Source organism: Euprymna scolopes, chromosome 25 (assembly GCF_053919585.1).
Source record: "Euprymna scolopes isolate OS-2025 chromosome 25, ASM5391958v1, whole genome shotgun sequence".
NCBI lineage: Eukaryota > Metazoa > Mollusca > Cephalopoda > Sepiida > Sepiolidae > Euprymna > Euprymna scolopes.
The window spans coordinates 48,863,543-48,884,763 of NC_136506.1; the positions used below are offsets into that span (position 1 = coordinate 48,863,543).

The 21,221-nt window shown below is 30.9% G+C and overlaps 1 protein-coding gene across 10 annotated transcripts in view; it reads right to left on the reverse strand.

Annotated features, from left to right (window-relative positions):
- The window catches only part of LOC145247343 (uncharacterized), a 96,975-nt gene that overhangs the window by 52,367 nt on the left and 23,387 nt on the right, over positions 1-21,221 (reverse strand). For 6 of the 10 annotated variants that reach the window (XM_080109010.1, XM_080109011.1, XM_080109015.1 and 3 more), the window contains exons 6-8: positions 17,322-17,404; positions 10,083-10,238; positions 7,322-7,432 (exon numbers count right to left, since the gene is read on the reverse strand). In XM_080109010.1, coding sequence (XP_079965136.1) covers positions 7,322-7,432; positions 10,083-10,238; positions 17,322-17,404 — 350 coding nt within the window. The remainder of the gene's footprint in view (positions 1-7,321; positions 7,433-10,082; positions 10,239-17,321; positions 17,405-21,221) is intronic. The other 4 variants (XM_080109009.1, XM_080109013.1, XM_080109012.1 and 1 more) reach the window with 1 other exon arrangement.

The window sequence follows — 21,221 nt, forward strand, 5'->3', positions numbered from 1 at the left end:
AGTTAAATCGTAATCCAGAGATTCTGCAATCTGTCATGAATAATAAAGAGCACAAATTTGCAAAGCTGAGAGCAAGAGTGTTTGAATTTTGTATTTTTTTTAAAATTCCCAATGTATTAGTCAGATTGTATTAACATGACAGAAAGATATCAAAAATAAAAATCTATTTAAGTTCAAAGCCCATCAGTGGACTTTTTGGACACCCTGTACATTCCCACCAAGAAATCTTTTTATGATTCTAAACATCCCTCTAAATGCAACTGTTTGAATTTCCCTTGGACTTGGTTCACTGGGTATATTTGCAAGATAGTTTTTGAAATTCTTTTCCATGAGTCTATTTGCTCCTAGAATTAGAATGGTAATGATAGAGATTTTCCTACAATGCCAGTTTATTTTTATGTCATACATAAGACCTTGGTATTTTGTTATTTTTGCCGTCTCAGCTGTTTAACCCAGTATCATTGGGGACACTAACTTCTGACGTAGCTTTTATTTCCTCCTTGTTCTATATCACTATGTCAGTTTTTATAGCCCTGTTTTCGAGGTATGTAGGGATACGAATTGTGTAGTCATAGTGGATGATGTAGGACTTATTTCCAACTGTTCTTTTTGGTATAAGTTCCCAGGACTAGCTGCTGCATTCAATATTCAACTTTCTATGGACCGTCTAGTGCATATATTTACACACTATTATCTCATATCATATAGTAGACCCCCCTCCCTCACCTTATGGTTGGATGTCGCATGTCAGAGTTGGGTTTTCATGTGAATAACAAACATATAAATAAAATTATCTTAAAAGTAAAAAAATATTGCAGACTATTCTAAAATATGTTGTAAAAATGATAATTACATATATTTTATTTAAGTTAAGATAATAATAAAAAAAATTAAATCAAGTAAATGGTTTCTATAACAAAAAAAACAACATTTTACATTACGACACTAAATGAACAAAATGTTAGTATCACAAACTATATTCAAACATTCAACATGCAAATATATTTTTTAACAGTTTACAACAGAAAATGAGAAGAAAAAAAATTAATAGGAATGCCATAATTTACATTTGATTTTATAAAATGCAAACAATAAATGAAGGTAATGGTAATCTACATTTTTGGACTTTTCAGATACAAAAATGATGAACACAAAAATGATAAAGGACAGCATTTTAAGAATAAAGATAAAACTACATAAAGTATTAACCAGAATAAATTACCTTGAAATGAAATTTTAAAAAAAATATCACAATCAAACTTTAACGTGAGAAATAAAAGAAAAACTAAATACATCAACAGAATCCAAAACAAAAAACTAACACAAAAAAAATGGTAGTTTTATTATGAAATAATGCTACAAACACTTAAGAAATGTGTTCTGTGTTGTCAACTTCTCAATTACTAGTTAATGTAGTGTATATGTATGTATATATATTCAGTTTTTTTGAGGGAATTAGACCTGGAGTATAAAAAGCAGAGTTTATTTTAATGTAAATCTATTAATACTATTAAAAGAAAACAGTGCTCTTTGTACTGTATAAATATAAGCTTAATAGGTATAGATATCCTAGAGCTATTTTAATATTGAGTAAAACGATTCATAATTTTGAATTGAAAATCAGTTTCAAAAGGAAAAACAAACAAAAGCAATAGTTTGTACGATCGTTTCAGAAACAATGTTCATTTTATTTAAATTGACAATAAATATTGACAATTATTTGACAAAAATTTTGTCCTTTAGTAAATGTCTCCTCATCAGCAAAAATAGGAGGAGGGGGACAGTTAAAGACATCAAAATAAAACTAGCGTTTTAGTCGTGTGTAAGGCAGATATTCCTGGAAATATTTAAAAATAAAAATAAAATAAATACTAAGTCATTAATTTTAAATTGACAAATAAATAAATTAAAATAGATTAAAATATAAAATTATGAATAAGATTAAAAAAAAAAAAATGCTGTTATTTTTGTCTTCTAATTAGAATAATTACTTATCGTTAACAAATAACAGTATACCAGAGGATAGACTTACTCAAATTCAAACAGATTTTATAATGGAGATAAAAAAGGTATATATATATTTTTATATAAAAAATTTTTTTTTTTTTACGTACCATGGTATGGTAAAAAAACAAAAACAAAAACCTGTATCTCCCTGATGAAGATTCTGTTATAAATTGAAATATCGAATTTAATTTTGATAAATAAATGCATTTAGTTATCTTGGTTTTTAAACTGTTAAATTTTGAATTTTTCATTCCATACCAACAGTGGTTACTTTTGTTACTTATGAATTTTTCATATTTGAAAATAAAACAAAAGCATGTAAATAATAGGTGTTTACATATTTTTTCATATTCAATTTTAATCTTGAAAATCTTCATTTCTTACACAAAAAATCTGTAATAAGCAGATTTTTTCAATCTGTAAAAAAAACTTGCACACAAGTTAAAATAAAGATTTTTCTATCTATTATTCTTAAAATGATGTCTTTTTAAACAATTCTTTAATCATTATTTTAAAACAATGCTTTAAACATAATAAAAAAACACAAACTATGGACTGAAATAGGTACAAAATTGTCATCAAAGAACAGCTGGAATTAGTGTTGTTCTAAGGGGGAAAGTCTATTTTTTTAAATAAAAGTTTCATATTTAACGATTAAATAAAAAAATGCATTTCTTCACTGTCAGAAATAATAAAAAATGATATTAAACTTATAATTTACATGTTTTTATGTTTTTCATGAGACTATTTTTTCTGAAATGTGAAGAAATTGATCATGTTTAGTCAAGAAATTAAAATTACAACAAAAATATAAGTGGATTAATCATATTATATATATATATATATATATATATACAGACACACACACAAACATTGACACATGATTCATAGTTTTATTAATAAATTAAGATGATTCCCTGATAGTTTGTAAATTTTTGAAGAGAGTGATCAATTTGTTCATTAAATCATTGTTGAATCACAAGCTCTTTTCCATTTTTTCTCATACATATTTAAAAAAGAAATTAAAAATTTTTCTTAATGTTATTAGATTAGATTCCCAAGTCATTGAGCCTAGCAATCAGGTTTCAATTTCCATTTGGTTCAGAACATATTTTTATGTTTTTCAATTATTTCGATTTGAGTCGATATATAAATATATCAAAAATTTAGAAAAATATGTGTTGGAAAATTTTAGGCTAGTTTGAACTTGCATTCAAAATGTATACAGAAATGTGGGGGTCAAAATGAACCTCTGATAATCTGATTTACTGTTAAACTACAATAAAGTAGCAAGATAAGTCCCTTTTAAATATTATTTAATCTGAAAGGATATCAAATCCTCTGTGTATGCAAGACCTGTATGGATCTGTTCCCAAGTCTAATAGTAAAAAATAAAGCTTTATAAATTGGCTTTCAATTTTAACTAGGATACAATGATTACGGAATCAAGTCAGTTACTGAGTTGGAGGAAATGTACCTAACAAAAAAGATAAAGGTGTACAATTTTTTTTTAAATTAACATTTATTGAAGAAAGAATCTAAAAGTTAACCGGATATTTTTGAAAAATTAGATCATGTGTAAATTCACTATAACATGTATTAGGACAGGTCAAAGGAACAGCATCACACCATATCTGATGTTATACCTTCCCAAACAAATTATATATATATATATATATATATATATATATAGAACTTGGTCTCAGAATAAAATTGTCATTTTCTTTATTTTAAATGGTAAATAATGTTCAGAATATATACAAAAAAATACAATCAAAAGCCTCTTTTATTAAATAACTTAGGAAAAATTCAACTTTATTCATCAACAGTCTTCTATGCAATAATTGCTATTGACGTTTCTTCCTTTCTAAAGGATGAAATATCTTGTGCATTCCAAAATACAGAGGCTAAAACCTTGACTGCTGATGTTTGCATCTATAGTTGCTTTGGACAACTTTCACCAACTATTGTCTACTCAGTTGACCCCAGAATGAAGTAGTGGATCCAGGTTTCATCCCTTGCCATGTATTGATGCTTAAACTCCTGTTTCTTGCATTGAAACAATTGCAACAACCATGCCACCCACTTAAATACAGTTTTCTCATTGACAAATATTCATGCAAAATGGCGAATACACTTTCTTCTGATAAATTCCATTTATGATCAACCAAAATGAGTTTGTAGACTTTTTTTCCCCCAGAACAACTGCTGATTTGAGTGTTCAACATAATTTATGTCTGTAAAACCATATTTAAAGTCAGCATATTACCTATTGTTTTAGAGCAGTATGAATAATATTTATCTAACCTTGGCTGGAACAGTAGTTTTCTTATCAGAGAGCAATGCTTTGACACTCAAAAATCAGATTCCATTATTTTGAAAATTTATCCTCACATTAGAAAAAACATAAATAATTAGCATTATTCTGAGGAGAAATATAGCGATTGAATTAAGCTTTGATATAAAATTTCCTTGCATGAAAACCTCCTAACCTATTTGCTATCAATGTTAGCTGGTGCTATTTTATTTGGGAGGCATCAGTTACCCAGCGAGGCTGATCTACCCAATCTATAGTTGATCTAGCTATAAACCAGTTGTAGACTTCCAGAACAAAGACTTGTCCTCAAATTAGGAACACTTGTCAGAAGCTGTCTTAACAGAGGACAATCATTTATAGAGGGACATTCATTTATACAGAGGACAATCATTTATAGAGGGACCCAAGTATTGAGCCTGCTCCCATTCTTTTATTTTGTATTAGGAATAAAGTAGTGATTGCTATAATTTTTATTTGACAATAGGTCATGAGAGCGACTAGGATCATTTGAGCGATACATACAAATGATAAAATGCTTTGGATAATTACGGATTTCAAGGGAGTTCTGCTAAAATTCATATTTTAAAAACCAAAGCATCTTAAGTCCTCAAAATACCACCGTTTTGTTTGAAAATGAATATACTTTCAAATGAATTAATAAATAATAATGTACATTATATATTTTAAGAGTTTTAAGCAAATAAAGTATAAAAATGTTATAAAACAGTATTTTTGGTAAGATTTTGTAACCCATAAAAAAATAAATTGGTCAACTATCTTAAAACGCTAAAATAGTGTCGAAATTTTACATTAAATTTATGTGAAACTAACTCCCACTCTAAATTCTAAAATTGTTTTTGTTTCTATCAAGTCTTCAGGGTGTTTACACAATTTTTCTTAGCGATATCATTAACCCAAAGTCAGAGTGGCAACCTCACCACCCTCTAATAATTGCATAGACCCTCTTAAAACCACACATAAAAGTCTTTAGAAAAAAAAAAAGGGCACACAGGATTTATCTCCTATAGAAAAAAAAAAATGGTTAACTGCCCTAAAATGCTAGAATGGCTCAAAATGGGGAATCATTTTACATTAAATTCTAAAATAATACTTGTTTATCTCTTTCATTAAAGTTTTTTTTAAGGTATTCACACGTAATTGCCTACAAAGGTCAAATTGCATATTTTGGAGAAGTGGTCAGTGGGGTGAGGGTGGGGGACTAACATAGGTATTAATCCACAATATCACCAAAGAAATATTGCACTATATTCATTTTTAAACAGTCCTAGATTTCGATTTCAGTTATTTGTACATAAAATGCATTACGATTCAGCTTTGAGTTCTCTAACTTATTTTCTTTTAATGGATACATGGCATTTTTAAGGAATTGCAGCATATTTATGTGCATTTACTACAGATTATTTGGAAATCATTAATTTCTGGAGATTTTCAGTAGCATGTTCTAATTCCTAGCTCAAAAATACACTCATATGGTAAATTTCATTGCTTAATCTTCTGTTTTAACAAAGATATAGCATTTGTAGAAATTTTATTTTCCTGTCTTTCCTTTTCTCTCCCTCCCCTTCTTTACCTCCCCCCCCCTTTCCTTGGTGCTGCTTGTTATTTCACATGTTGAATGCATGCCTTTCGATTGATAAAAGGAGATATGTGTGCCATTTTGTTGGAAGATTTGAACAAGAAAAAGAAAAGTCCGCTCATTATCCCGCATCAAGAGAAAGGACGTTAAAAATCGCAAGTTTAAACAAGAGAAACCAGTGGTTTGGTTTCTTTTTCTTCATTCGAGATTCGTCAAGGAAGATGACACAGAATTAGTCATAATAGACTGTTTAAAAAATCAGAGTTGTAAGCGAAATTACGATCTCTTCACCGAGGAAGAAAGAACTATTTTAAAGCCTAGAATTGGTCTTATAAAAAAAGACCACTAACTCCAGTGAGGCGTTAGAATTCACAAATCCAAAAGGAACCAAGAAATCTTCTATAGAAATACATTACACCACAGAAGATTTGGATTATTTTCTTGGATTACAGAACCAAGAGGATTGAAATTTTCTCGAATGAGAACATTTAAGTTAATGGCGCAAGGGAGGTAATTTACATACACCCTCTTTTAAAAAGATTACGTGTTGACATGTTTTATTTAAGTTCCTTGACACTCAGTAAGCCCTGACTACACCTATATTCTTACTCCTGCTATCCCTTACAATATTGTTAATGGAGAAAATAGATCTTTTATCTCCATCACTTAACACTGTTCAAAATTGAACAAATACTTTTTAAAAATTTTATACATGTAAAATTTGGTGCTTAATTGATACTGAATGGACCATCAACATAATATTATATATATGAATGAATTAGTGCCAAATGAGAATGTGTTGTAAATATCCGGCAAAAGAAGAAAAATATATATTTTTACTTAAAATATCCAAACTTCTGCTAAACATGGTTTTCTACCTTTTCTTATAAACTGTCCACAAACCCTTGATAAAACCAAATTTAAAAAAATGTTTTTTTCTTTTTGATAACAAAGAGGTGTTTACTGATTAGATTTAGCCTGAAATATTGACATGAATGTAGGCAAGGAAACTTTCAACTAAAGCAGATTAGATTTAGATTTTAAGAACTCTGCTGCATTGCATGCAGAAAGGAGAACTAAAGCCTACTCTACATTCATGGCATGCAGCCTAAGCTAACAAAAATAATACTGATAATAAGGTTTAAAAAAAACAAAAAAAACAGCAGAAGCATTAGATTTGATGAAACAAAGGACAAATATACTTGGAACATTGCAACAAAGCTGACTTTGGACTTAAAAACAAAATATATTTTCAACTTGTAAAAAACAGTTCTTTACAACTGAATGTGCAGAGTCAAAAATAAGGAAATCACAAAAATAAGTCACAAATCTTCATTTGTTTTTTCTACATCTCAATACACTAAGCATTTTCAGATAGTTGACTCGGAATAATAGTATACCTGAATTTCCTTGTGAGCAGAAGCGCCAGTGTGTCTGCTCTGGAAATGTCCATAAAGAGTCCGTTTCTGCACACTGTGATATCCCAATTTGTGAGGTCTATTTATCTGGAACTGAGAAAAATGTCTCGATTTCCAAGATGTCTATGCAGAGGGAAATGAACAGTCCCTCTTTTTAAAATGGGGCTGGAGAAAGGATGAAGGACCCACCCCAAAGCAATTAGGCATACAGAATAAAAAAAAAATGCAAATAAAATTATAGAAAAAAAAAAGAGAAAAAGACAATCTTATGAGAATCTGAACAATAATGACGCTAAGTTAAAATAATTTCAACTGAAATTGATTTCAATGAAGCCACAATGGTTGCATATAGTTTTGACATTTAATAAACAAGTTGTTTTTTGAAGCAGCTCAAATCAAAAAGAAAACATGAAATATTGCAGACTTACTTATAACATTTCTAATAAATATTAAGAAAATAAAAATTACATATTTTCTAAACAACAAAAACAAAACTGCATCAAGCAGCAGATTTTTATCTTTGAAATGAATGCAACAAAAATAAGAAAATGCTACTTTTTCTTAACATTCTATTCAATTGATTGGGTTCTTTTAGAAAAGTCAAATGTTTGTGTAGATAACTTTTAAAATAGATTGAATATAATAGTAATAGAACAAAAAGAGACCAAATTATTTTTAAACAACTTATTTTCAGACAAAGTACAAATTCTGTTGAAGTTTAATCTTGAACCAGATTTAAATGCAGCAAAGTGGCAGACACCATATGTCAAAAGTGAAAAGTGTGAGAAATAATAAAGAGTTTTCATACACTATAATAGGCGTTCGTATAAATTGTCTATATTTATGGGTAGTTTTTATGAAACAGAGAAAGATGGAAGTTATAGATTCATCGCAGGCAACAATACAATAAGTGGAAATGATTGAACTACCAAGAGTTTAGATCCCGTCCCGTCTCTCTACCTGTATATACTTTAAATGTTAATTATAATTGTAATAGATATGTGCTTACTTTTTTATTAGCCATGATGACAATCTGCTCACAAACACAACGTCCTTATGAACACTTTTGAATTAATGAAAGCTACATTTTGACCACCATCAGCAAAAGTTATCCAAAGAAACAATTTTCACATCACCAGTGAAACAACATTATGTAACAATTTTTCCTAAAAGATCACCATTAAAAAAACAAAGCAAAATTGATAAATTAATGCAAAGGATTTTCTTACACTTGGAAAAAAAAAAATTAAGGAAGTCAGAAATAAGTTACAAATCTTCACCATGTGTTCAGAAAATGTGAATAAGAATGCCTTTTCACAGAAGAAAAAGAAACCAACTTTAAAGATCAAAACTGTACATCTATCTAATCATGTTTGAATCTCACAAAAGAATAATTTGCTATTTGACAAAACAATACATTTATTAGTTGTTGATATTAGATTTTGAAAATTTTTAGATTCATAATTTACATTATTTTAATTATTCAAACTGCTGCTCTAACAAGTTATTCTGTAAGAATGTTTTGATTGATGTAACCTCCGACCTTCTCCAAATATGTCGTGTTGAATTGTGGAATCTATGAAATTTCAAACACTTTATTAAATCCAAGGTGAGCGGGATTCCACCAACTACAATCAAGTAGAAGACTTAAATAATTTTGAAGTATATTTTTCATATCACCTGCAGTGAAGATTGAACCTTCAACCTCTAGAAGACTATCAATTAGAACATAATCACTTAGCATTTTATCGATTGCACGATGAGTTATGCAGACAATCCTCGTATGAATTGTGTGAACTTTAATATCTATTCTTGTTGTTTTTAGGTGTGTAGTGTTCCTACTTATTACATAAGACTTTGACACAGTCATGGTTGATGGAACAAGAGCAATCTACCTTTGCGGACTAAATAAAGAGTTCAGTTAAAAATTTTGTACAGATTTCAGAGTTCAACAAGCCACATCTGAAGAAGGGTGGTGGTTACACTGGCCAAAACATTGTGAGAATAACATTCAGAATGAGAATAGTAGTCCAAATAATCAAAATTCAGGTTGTTAAGAAAGATTTTTTTTCATATATGACAATGCTAATAACTTTTTAAAGAAATAAACTACCCAAATTCTTAACCAAAGAGGACCAACTGCTCAAAATATGGAATGTGTATTCTCTACTGGATTCTTCAAACTCCGGATACTATAGGGGTTGCATCCAGAGTTCAAAACTTAGGTAAATAATTATGCAAGGCAATCATGCAGCAGATCTTCACTATGTTGCTGCAATGGAAGGGTGAGAAAAGATATGTACAGTTACACTGCCACCACAGAAGTTGACAGAATTTTGCTGTATACAGCTTCAAGTTGATGACAAAAGGCCTATGATCATACCCAGTGTATTGGATAAAAGCTTGGAATATAAGTAGTTAAATCCAAAATATCAAGAGCACTTGACATATTTTAACAAAGTTTTAATTTTCTTAAAAACAAAAAAAGTTTAGTAAAAAGAAAGATTATTTTTTTAAAAATAGTAAAATTTTCATTAGTCAAGAGATTTGTTAAATTATGGTGTTAAATAAAAAGTCTGAGATGAATCAAAAGAACAAGAAAGAGCAGTTGATCCAAATGATAGTAACAGAAAAAAAGATGTGAAAATGGTTTTGTTTGATAGAAGAGTTACAGGAGAAGGGTGGGAAGAGGAGATGAATTAACTCATAGGTAAGAAAAAGAAAACGAGAAAGTTCTTCTAACCTTGATAGGTGGGTCATCTTTCTTCGAGAGGCCATCTTTTTCTTTCTGCTTTTTCTCTTCTCGTTTCTCCTTTTCTTTTTCCTTTCGTCGTCGCTTCTCTTCCTCGCGAGCCTTCTTCCGCTCATGCTCTCTCTTTTTACGGTCTTCTCGTTGTCTCTAGGCAAATGAGATATGATAATTTTAAAATGAAATGAGGATGTCTCCTCTTAAAAAAGCAGCACAAATTGGAATCATGGAAAACAAGCATTAACATTCTACTCAGAGAATATAACAATTATTTCTTATGTAAATATATATTAAATCGCTACCATCTCTTGTTCTCAGCCAGCCAGACACATACATGCAGACAAAGATGGAGAGGGTTGAAATATGTACAAAGAAAGAGTAATATAAACAAGATTGAGAAAGAGGATGTTACATTAGTTGACAGAGAGACAGAAATAGAGAGAGGAGTTTATAGTGCAAGAGAGAAATGGAAGGAGAGAAAGAAGAGAAAGATATTTTTTTCTCTTCTCTTCCTCTATGTATTATCAAATATGTTAGATGTTTGGAAACTAATCTATGGGATGTATTTTTAACGATTAAATTAAATAGGTTACACTGAATTTTTCTTGCTCAATGAGATTTTAAAGAATCTCATTTAAAATAATATATAAGTTAATAAAATTTAAATCAATTTCCTTTAATGGATTCTGCTAGTTTTGTTTCTACCCTGCTAATCTTAATTATTGAGAAATAAAAATTTTAAAAACATTAAATATGCAACTATGTTATTTAATAATTGTTGAGAAATTAATTTTCCTATGGTAGTATATCAAAAAGTAACAAATCCACAAATAAACCACAAAATCAAAGTTGAGATGGATGGGGGGGAGGGAAATATTAAATAACTAATAAGTGTCAAGAGGAAAAGAACTAAAGATAGAAAAATATGGAAGATTATAAGTTTGCAGAAATTTAGTTATCTAATATGTACACACACATGTCCCAAGATTGGTAAAATGAATTCCCAACAACAGTTTTTAACCACTTAAGTCCTCTTACAAGGATTAAAATTAACATATGGTATTAAACCTTATGTCTATAATCCTTATTCAAATTTTGGTCCAAATCCATTACATGATTTAGATTCTACAAGAGATCTTAAGTAGAAATCAAAATTCAAGAAATGTTGCTTAACTGATACCTTATAACTATGCATCAAATTCAATGCAAATCTCAAATATTTGAATTTTCAAATGACAGGATGTGCCCATCTTATGCTCTCTTAAAAACCTTTAAAATAATCCAAAGAAACTGAAACTCTTCATTAGCTGACACTTACAATTAAAATTTTATGAATGGCTTCCACCTGACTTTTTACAAATGTAAACTAAACAACTTATGTCTCACAGCTGTGTTCCAAAATTCATAATGATCCATTAATTAAATTACATACAAATAGATAAACATATATGCATACCTAACTTTATATATAATTCATACCTGCAAGGAATCATAAGTGCATAAATTTTGTTAATGATTGTTTTTATATATCTAAGAAGTGTTCAGTGTAACTAACTAACCAATCAAAGTCATTATAATTTCTTTTTCATGGGTTAATATTTTCATTGACCAGGTTTCTCTGAAAAAAAATCTGGACTACCTTTACTTAACACCCTTTTCTATTTTTTGTTTGGGCAATCTCTTTCATAAATATGTGAAATTAATATGCGACTTTATTTTAGCATACGTGATGGAATATTTTCTTTTCTATTAATTTTATTATTTGTCGCTACTTTGAGTGTTAGTTTAGTTATTTATTTAATTTATTTGTTATGCATATAGTTATACTAATGTGAAGTTTATTGTTTACAGTTGGTTGCTATTTCAATTCTACAGTTTACGTAATCTATAAAATTTAAAATTTTTCATTCAAACATAACCTACAAAGATCATCTAACTATCCACATTTACTGTCTATTGTATTATTTGCCACTTTCATTAACAAGTGTTTGTTTTTTATGAGATGCTGGTAATAATTTGCTAGTGATGTTTTGAATTATTTTCTTTTTATTATTGAATGTGCTTTTTATGGCTGTTATACTGAATTTTAACATATATAGAGGTTCCACCTACATAGTATTTTTTATGACTTTGGCAAATATTGTGGCTTGATAAATGATGCCTTTGGTTAAGCAATTATTTTATAGAGAAGAAAGTGTAAAAGTTCTACAGTTACAATCTTTCTCATTAACTTTCTTTTTTCTATTTAATGATTGCTATTAGAATTTGAGTTATTACTGTTTTTAGTGGTTCTATTATTTTGCTTAATGTTATATTTATTACTTTTTCTTAACACATTTGGTTTTTATTTTTCTCTATCATTTAGTATTTTGTTATTGTAATACTTTGATTATCATTTCTAAGTTTTCAGTGCAGCTATATGACAGTTGAAAATAATTTTTATTTAATATTTTGTGTAAGGAGTAAATTATGAGCAAATGTTTTACAGTAAGATTGAACATTTTCTTATGTTTAGATTTTAACATCTGGTTATAGGGTGGCGTAAACTACTTGTTCTTTCTTCTATTTTTATTCTAAATTTCAATATTATACCAACTATATTTAAAAACTGTATGATAAATGTTGCTTGCAAAGTAACTGCTAAGCCTATTTTCAATAGAACTAGCAATATGTTTTATGCTTGGATTCGAGATTAATATCATCCTTTAAATATGGCTCATATGGATTTTTCATTTCAGTTGTAAAGTGACATCTAAAACACAAGTTTTTTTTAAATGAATAAAAAAAAAATATTTTAAATAAAGATGCATAGAAAAAAAATGATTCCAATGATGCACATGCTAAAATAAGGTAAACTGTTAATTAGAAATACTTCAGATGTGCCACACTCAAAAGAAAAAGGTATCAAGTAAACATCGCCTGGGCTCTTGTTCAAGAGAAGCTCAGCTATTGGCCAATGATAACATAAACCAGTATAAGAGAGAAATAGCAAATCTGATTTGTTAGTGAGCTAAATTACTTAAATATAGAAAACCAATCAATAACAAAATATGTGCCTTTAGCCTGATGATTCCTTGCAGGGATGGAACATGGATACCTGAGTAGCTTAATTATATACATATTTTCATACTACTACTAAGCTTTACTTATGTATTGAACACTGTTGAAGTAAACACTGAAAAGTTAAACAATATACTACAAGTTAGAAACACGATCACCATAGATCACGTAAAACCCGCCTTCTTGGAAAGCTAGTATGATTCTAATTTTCCTTCTGCCAGCTCATTTTATATTCAGAACCAGTAATCATACCCAGCTCATTTGGTGCAATAGATCTGTTGCACATCCACGACCTTACCTGCCTCCATCGTGTCGGGAGCGGATTTTCCAGCATTTCCACGATCTCACACACCCCGGTAAGCGTGCAACAGTCAGGCTCATCACAGCTCGCTTTTTCTGGCCCAGCATGAACATCGACATACGCAAATGAACTCAAGCATGTATTTTTGCCAGCAGCAATTTCTTTGCACAACATTTCACCAGAAGTTGTAGCCCGTGCATTTGTAGAGAACTGGATCTCTAACTTTGGTGTACCCACCACTGTTACCACCGTCAGAGGTTCTCAGTTTACGTCACACACCTTCGAGAACTTTTCAAATGTTTCTGAATTTCCCACATTGCAACCACCGCCTATCATCCTTCTGCTAACGGGATGGTAGAGCGCTTTCATCGTCGACTAAAAGCTGCACTAGCTGCTTAGCCCGAACCGCATCGCTGGAGTGAACATTTATTGCTCATTCTTCTAGGACTCCGGTCCATTATTAAAGAAGAATGCTATACCAGCAGAGATGGTTTTTGGAACCACTCTTCGTTTTCCTGAAGAATTTTTCACAGTCAATAGGTCCATACCCACCATCACCTCCGGTTATGCTGACCGTTTGAAAATCGCAAGGTCTCGAGTGATGTATACACCACTACGCTCGGTCACTTCCAAACCATACTACCCACCTAATCTCCATTCATGCAATATGTCTTCGTCCGCATTGACTCGATACGACGACCTCTCCAGCCACTCTACAATGGACTATATCTCGTTTTAGAATCTTCTGAAAAGTATTTCGTCATCGACCGCAATGGTAAGTGTGACACGATCACTATAGATCGCGTAAAACCCGCCTTCTTGGAAAGCTCTTATGATTCTAATTTTCCTTCTGCCAGTTTTTCAGATTCAGAACCAGTAATCATACCCAGCTCTGACCCGATCATCACACCAGATTCAAACATCATCATTACACCTGCTGCTTCCACACCACGTAATGAATCAGACATACAATCCCCAGACCCTGAACCTGCACGACTCGAAGTGTTGTCATGTAGTATTTCCATGCAAATACGCAGACTTCGACACCTCTTAAAAAATTTTTTTTCTCTCTTTCCTCTTCAGTCCAATCCTCTTGGTCCACATACATCTGCATGCTCTTTTCCATTTTTCTTTCCTTTTAGCTTCCAGCTATCTGGGGGGGAATATTATAGTGAGCCGTTTAGACCTGCCAAACTTGCTTTGTCTGCATCAAACACACAGACACAGAACAAGCTGTGTGCAGTAGCACACATGCATGGAGCGGAGCGTGTGCAGGCATCACACGGCTTCCGGTGACCTTTGACATTAGGCTTCCGTCCCCTATTTTTCTTTTTCGCTTGACATCAAGCCGTGCACACATATAAACCACGTGCTTCATAAGCACGCATTCAGAGAGCGACGACAGAAACATGAGGTAGGCTTGCATAGTTTTCATATAAACATTGTTACCTGTAAGATGCTTACACATAGAGCTAATACAATATAAAGAATCCAAGACTTATATTTAAGCTATATATCGCTCGTGTAAAATATGAACTATAACCTCTATTTGTGCACACTTCCACAGAGGTCAACATGTACAAGCCACAATCACACGTCCTGACGTGACTACCCAATTATTGCACTAATGTATGAACTTTGTTTTGTTTTAAATAAATAATGTAATTTTATATATATACTGGTATAAGGGTTTTCTTTATTGCTAAGTCATGAGCATGCTTTCTATAGCCTCGCAACATGTCTTGCAAGGCATGAAAATGCTTAACAAAATGTTTTTTTATTAACTTTAAAAATAAAGATACAAGATTCAATTTTAAATTTATCAGTTTTCAAAATGCAATTTTATAAACTTTACAAAGTAAAGTATAAACAATTTAATTTAAAAAATCACCTTGGATTTATTTTATGTTATGTACATTTTGTTGCACTTTAAAAAAATTAAATTTATCTATTATTTAGCAATTAATGACATAATTTTCAACTAATGTACATTGAAAATTGATAAATTTTTAATTAAATCTTGTACCTTTATTTTTAAACTTTATAAAAAATTTTTTGTTTAACCATTTTCATGCATTGAGAGAAATATTTCTTTAACTTGTATCTCATTCTTTTAAGATTATATTTTACTTAATTTTTTAGTTTAAGTTAAAAAAGATTGATATGATTTTGCATGCCTCTAACAAGTTGAATTTTTTTGTCTCAATATTCAACTTCGTTTAAAAAGTAAAGTTTTTTAATGATTAAAATCTGATATAAAAACAAAGAAAAACATGTACAACTAAATAAACTCTTTAGTTCTATTTCTCCTTTGTATCTCTATTTTGTTACTCTCTCTCAGCTTTCATATATATTCTATCTAGATTATTGAGCACTGTTCAATTCACCAAGTCAAGAGACTTGAGAATAAAATAACATGTATTTAGAGTATTGAGTACATTTTGATTCAGCATCTACCACATTCTACATTGGCCTACTGCATTATTAGAAAAGTGTGCTTAACTTATTGTTGTTAAAACTTATTTCTTTATCTCTCATTATCCTGGAACTCATTTCTTTAAAAACCAAGTTTATGTCCCACTTTTAAGCAAAATATAATGAATAAACAAAAACAATTGCATAAATAAGCAGTAAAAAAAGATAAAGTCACGAGGTCTCAAAGCGGTACTGAAAGCCCTAAATTTAAAAGATATCCAAAACCCCACTTAGAAGTGAAATTATTTTTCTACTGTTCATTTTAGAATTTATACTAATGTTAACATGACAAGTAAGTAGTTAATGTTTTCACCTGAAATGCATTGATTTTAAAGATTCCTAATCTACAACAAACACCCTATATTTTCTTGTAATTATTTTTATATTCATTTATTCTTAATAATTTTCAGAATTTATACTAATTTTGACTTGACACATAAGTACATAATGTTTTCACCTGAAATGCATTGGTTTGAAGGATCACAATTGTACACAGGGAGGCGTGTGAAACCTAGTTTCTAACTCATCCCTTCCTGACCGGTTTTATTAGTATAAACATATCTTTAAATAATGAGTCACAGATAGTAGTTTTTCACTCATTATTGATATATATGTGTATGTGTGTGTGTCTTCATAGGTATTTCTCCTTTTCCTTCCACTTTGCCACCTTCTCATTGTATGAAAAGTCTTAAAAATAAAAAATCTTAAAATTTCGAAGCAAAACCTTCTATAGAATTTTTTTTCAGAGGCAAAATTTTTAAATCATCTAAACAAAAAGTGTGCAGAATGAAGTAAAGAACATATTCTTCAAAAGTTTCATTAAAAAATACTAAAGTATGTAGTAAGAAAAAGCGAGATCAAAATTTGAAAACATTAAAAAACTATAAATTTAAAATCTACCCAATTATCTTCTCGCAAGCAAAAGCGTGTATTAGTTAGATGGACAGTATTAGAATAGAAAACATTTTGTGTCCTGTGCTTTCACACAGACTATATCACTTTATAATATTATACGTGGGTATATACATGAAATAAAAAAAAAATTATTCTATACAGTGATAATTTAATTAGTCTTATAGATACCAACAATTTCAAAAAGTGTGATAAACCCAGTCCATTGACAAGGAAAATAACTATGGTCTCATCTTCAGTCAGCTGATTAATGACGATAAATTGGGGATCATCAAAATTTAAGTGGCTAATGGGTGTGAAAAGACAGCTCACAAGAACTGGAGCTATGAACGATGATAAGGGGTTAGATATAAAAGTATAAAAGCAAGAATAATAGGTAAAATAAAGGGCCATGCATAAAAACTTTGTCAGTGATAAAATTTAAGGAAATTATTAAAGACTAAGTAACACAAATACAAATAAAAAAAGATAGTGTGATAGCTTACTTGGATATTGGCTTTTTTTTCTTCCTTTTTTCTTCGGATGTATTCAATTAATGGTGTAGTCATCTTAGGAACACCATGATTGGCTGAAAGTTTTTTAAAAAACAAAAATTTTTCTTGATATACATTTAAGCTTTAAAATATAAAATCATGTAATACAAAAAAGTAAAATTATTTAGAAATCAAAAACATTCGTTTATCAAAGTGTGAAGGCCACTCAAAGATGAATTTATCAGGTGGATGGTAAGAAAATGCCGTGAGGAATGGTAATGATAGATTACACTAGGAAGAATTGGATTATTTATAAAGAAAATACAGAACTGTAAGAAAAGTTTTAGATGACTAACAAAGTTTTAAGTCATCTTGAAAAAACTTGTATAGATGACATTAATCATGGGCGAAATCAAAGAGTAGAAAAGATCATCAAGTCTTGGTAAGCTGACGAGTCTAGAAAAACAAGCCGCACGTGCATGGTCCCCCTCTGGTACTGCATGTGAAATGCTGCCACAAAAAATAGTGAAGAAATAATGAATGTGAGAAGTGTGAAATGCCAACGTTACCTTCTGATGTAATGGAATAACCTAACATCCCTTCATAGATGAAATGAACTATAGATATATTAACCCTCTCACGTGACTGAGAGAGAAGGAAAAAAGACAGGAAGAGAATAAGAAAAGATGTCGAGTAACTCTTATGTCACATGTATTCCCTTGTAAATAAACCCCTTTGTCTTTCACCCCCCCCCCAAAAAAAAATTCTTCAACATGGAACAATTAGCTGAGTTTACAAAAACGATACAATTAGCATTGGCAGCTCAACAAAGCCAGATAGAATTTTTACAAAAAGAGCAGTTAAATCAAAATGAAGTATTAAAAACAATATTAATGAAACAAGAAGAAAAAAAGGATCGTCGGTTCACTCCGAAAGGAATTGCAAATTCGCTTACAGAATTTTTACATGAACCAACTAATGGTTTAACGTTTCCAGCATATTATCGTAGATACGAAAATATTTTTTCCAAACGATGTCAAGCCTGGTCGGATAAAGAAAAAATTATTTTACTGTTGCAAAAACTGGGTTCCCATGAAAATACCAAGTATACCAATTTTATACTCCCAAGGAAACCCGAAGATATTTCTTTTAAAGAGACTAGAGAAATTTTATCGAACATTTTTGGGGAACGGGAAAGTTTATTTTATACTCGTTATAGGTGTTTAAATATTTTGAAACAAGATGATGAAGACTTTATCGTCTATGCTGGGAGAGTAAATACCAAAATTCAAGTTATTTAAATTGCAGACCTAAAAGAGGACATGTTTAAATGCTTGATATTTGTGCAAGGGTTAACATCCTCGAAGGATAAAGAGATTCGTTCTAGGATATTATCCATTATGAACCAAGGCATAGAAATAACCTTACAGAAAGTTACTGAGGAATGCCAGAAACTGTTTAATTTAAAACAAGATAATACTAGTATCAAAGAGAAAAATGTTGACAAAATACAAAGGGTAAAGCAAGGTACCACTATGTAAAAAAATACTGTAAGACGTGTGGAGAAAAGAATCACTTCACAAAAGAGTGCTACTTCAAAAGCAAAATATGCTATAAGTGCAGGCGTAAAGGAAACAAGTCAACAGTATGCAAAAAGGAGAAATACTGTAAGCCTGAAATAAAGATCATTGATTCTAAAAAAGAGTCCATGTATGGTAAAAAAAGGAAATATATTGAAGTTAGATTGAATGGCCAGAAAGTAAACTGTCTTTTGGATACTGGAAGTGACATATCCTTAATTGATGAAACAACATGGAAGAAAATTGGTTCTCCAAAGCTGCAAAACACAAAGAAAATTGCCAGAGGAACATCTGGAAATAGATTAAAATTTAAGGGTAAATTTTATACTAATGTGACCCTGAATGAAAAGTCGGTAAAAACTAAAATGTATGTGATACCTGGAAACAATTCTAATCTATTCAGTATAGATTTGATGATACTTTTCAATTTATGGGAGAAACCAATAAACTCATTTTGCAAAAGAGTAAATGTGACAGGATCTGAAAGTCCCAAACTGCCAGGAAGATTTGTTAGTGATTTGAAGAAGGATTTTTAAAATGTATTTTCTGAAGGTCTGGGTTGCTGCACTAAAACGAAAGTGAAATTTGAACTGAAAGATGAAATGAAACAAGTGTTTAAACCAAAAAGAAAGGTTCCGTATTCGGCATTAGAAACAATCGAGAAAGTATTAAATAGACTCGAAGAAATCGGAGTAATAAAAAAAGTGGACTACTCTGAATGGGCATCACCCAAAGTTTATGTGAAAAAGAAAAAGAAAAAAATCAGGGTACGTGGAGATTTTTTGACGGGACTGAATGATTCCTTAAAGGATCATAACTATCCACTCCCTACCCTGAGGAAATATTTTCTAAGTTAAATGAAGGAAAAATTTTCACAAAAATTGACTTGTCAGAAGCATATTTGCAGGTCAAAGTCCACGAAGATTGTTCTAAATACCTAACAATGAATACTCATAAAGGATTATTTTCCCTAAAACGATTGCCGTTTGGGTTGAAAGTAGCACCAAATTTATTCCAACAAATTATGGATGCCATGCTAGCAGGCTTGGATTTTGCAATGGCTTATTTAGACAACATTTTGATAAGAAGCAAAAATGTTGAAGAACATAAAAACCATATTCAGAAGGTATTCGAGAAAATAGAAGACTACGGATTTAAAGTGGCTCTTGAAAAATATAATTTTGGTATGGACAAGATTGAATATTTGGGAAAAATAATTGATTGGAAATGTAGAAGACCTAACCCAAATAGGACAGAAGCAATTAGAGGCATGCCTAGACCAGACAATGTAATGAAGTTGCAGTCATTCTTGGGTCTAGCAAACTACTATAATTCTTATATCCCAAATATGCATGATCTAAGAGCACCATTAAATGAATTATTGAAGAAGAATAAAAAATGGCTCTGGACAAAAGAATGTGAGGAAGCATTCCAAAAAATTAAAAGATGTTTGTGATCAGATCTAGCGTTAGCACATTATGATCCAAAAAAGGATTTAATTGTAGCGGCAAATGCGAGCGAATACGGTTTAGGAGCGGTGCTTTAACACAGAATGGAAGATGGATCTACTAAATCAATTTCTCACGTCTCGAGGGTTTTATTACCTGCTGAAAGAAAGTAGAGTCAGATCGAAAAAGAGGGTCTGGCGACTGCATATGCTGTGAGAAAGTTTCATAGATTCATTCATGGAAGATCTTTCGTCTTGGAAACAGACCATAAACCATTACTATCGATTTTTGGTTCGAAAAAAGGGATTCCTACTCATACAGCAAGTAGATTACAGTGATCGAGTATTATTTTGCTCAATTACGATTTCAAAATTAAACACCTAGCATCTAGTAAAATTGCACATGCAGATGGTTTGTCGAGATTGATCCTCAGTAAAACTGAATTTGAAGAAACTGTTATAGCAGCAATTGTTACAAAAGAAAATCCTAAAGGAATTCCACATCGGACATCCTGGAATCTCCAGAATGAAGGCCCTAATGAGAGGATTCACATACTGGCCTGGAATGGATCAGGACATTGAGAAAATGGTGAAATTATGTAACGGTTGCCAACTAGCCGAAAGATCTCCCCCCTACAGACGCAACCTTGGCCTAAAACATATGTACCCTGGACACGCATCCATATCGATTATGCAGGATCTCTGAAGGGATATTATTACCTAGTAATCGTAGATAGTATGTCAAAATGGCCAGATATTTTTAAATACAAATACCCTACAGCAGCAAACACAATGAAAGCGCTGGACGAGGTATTTAGTCTGTTCGGAGTTCCGAAAACAATTGTTAGTGATAATAGCACTATGTTCACAGGTCAAGAATTCAAG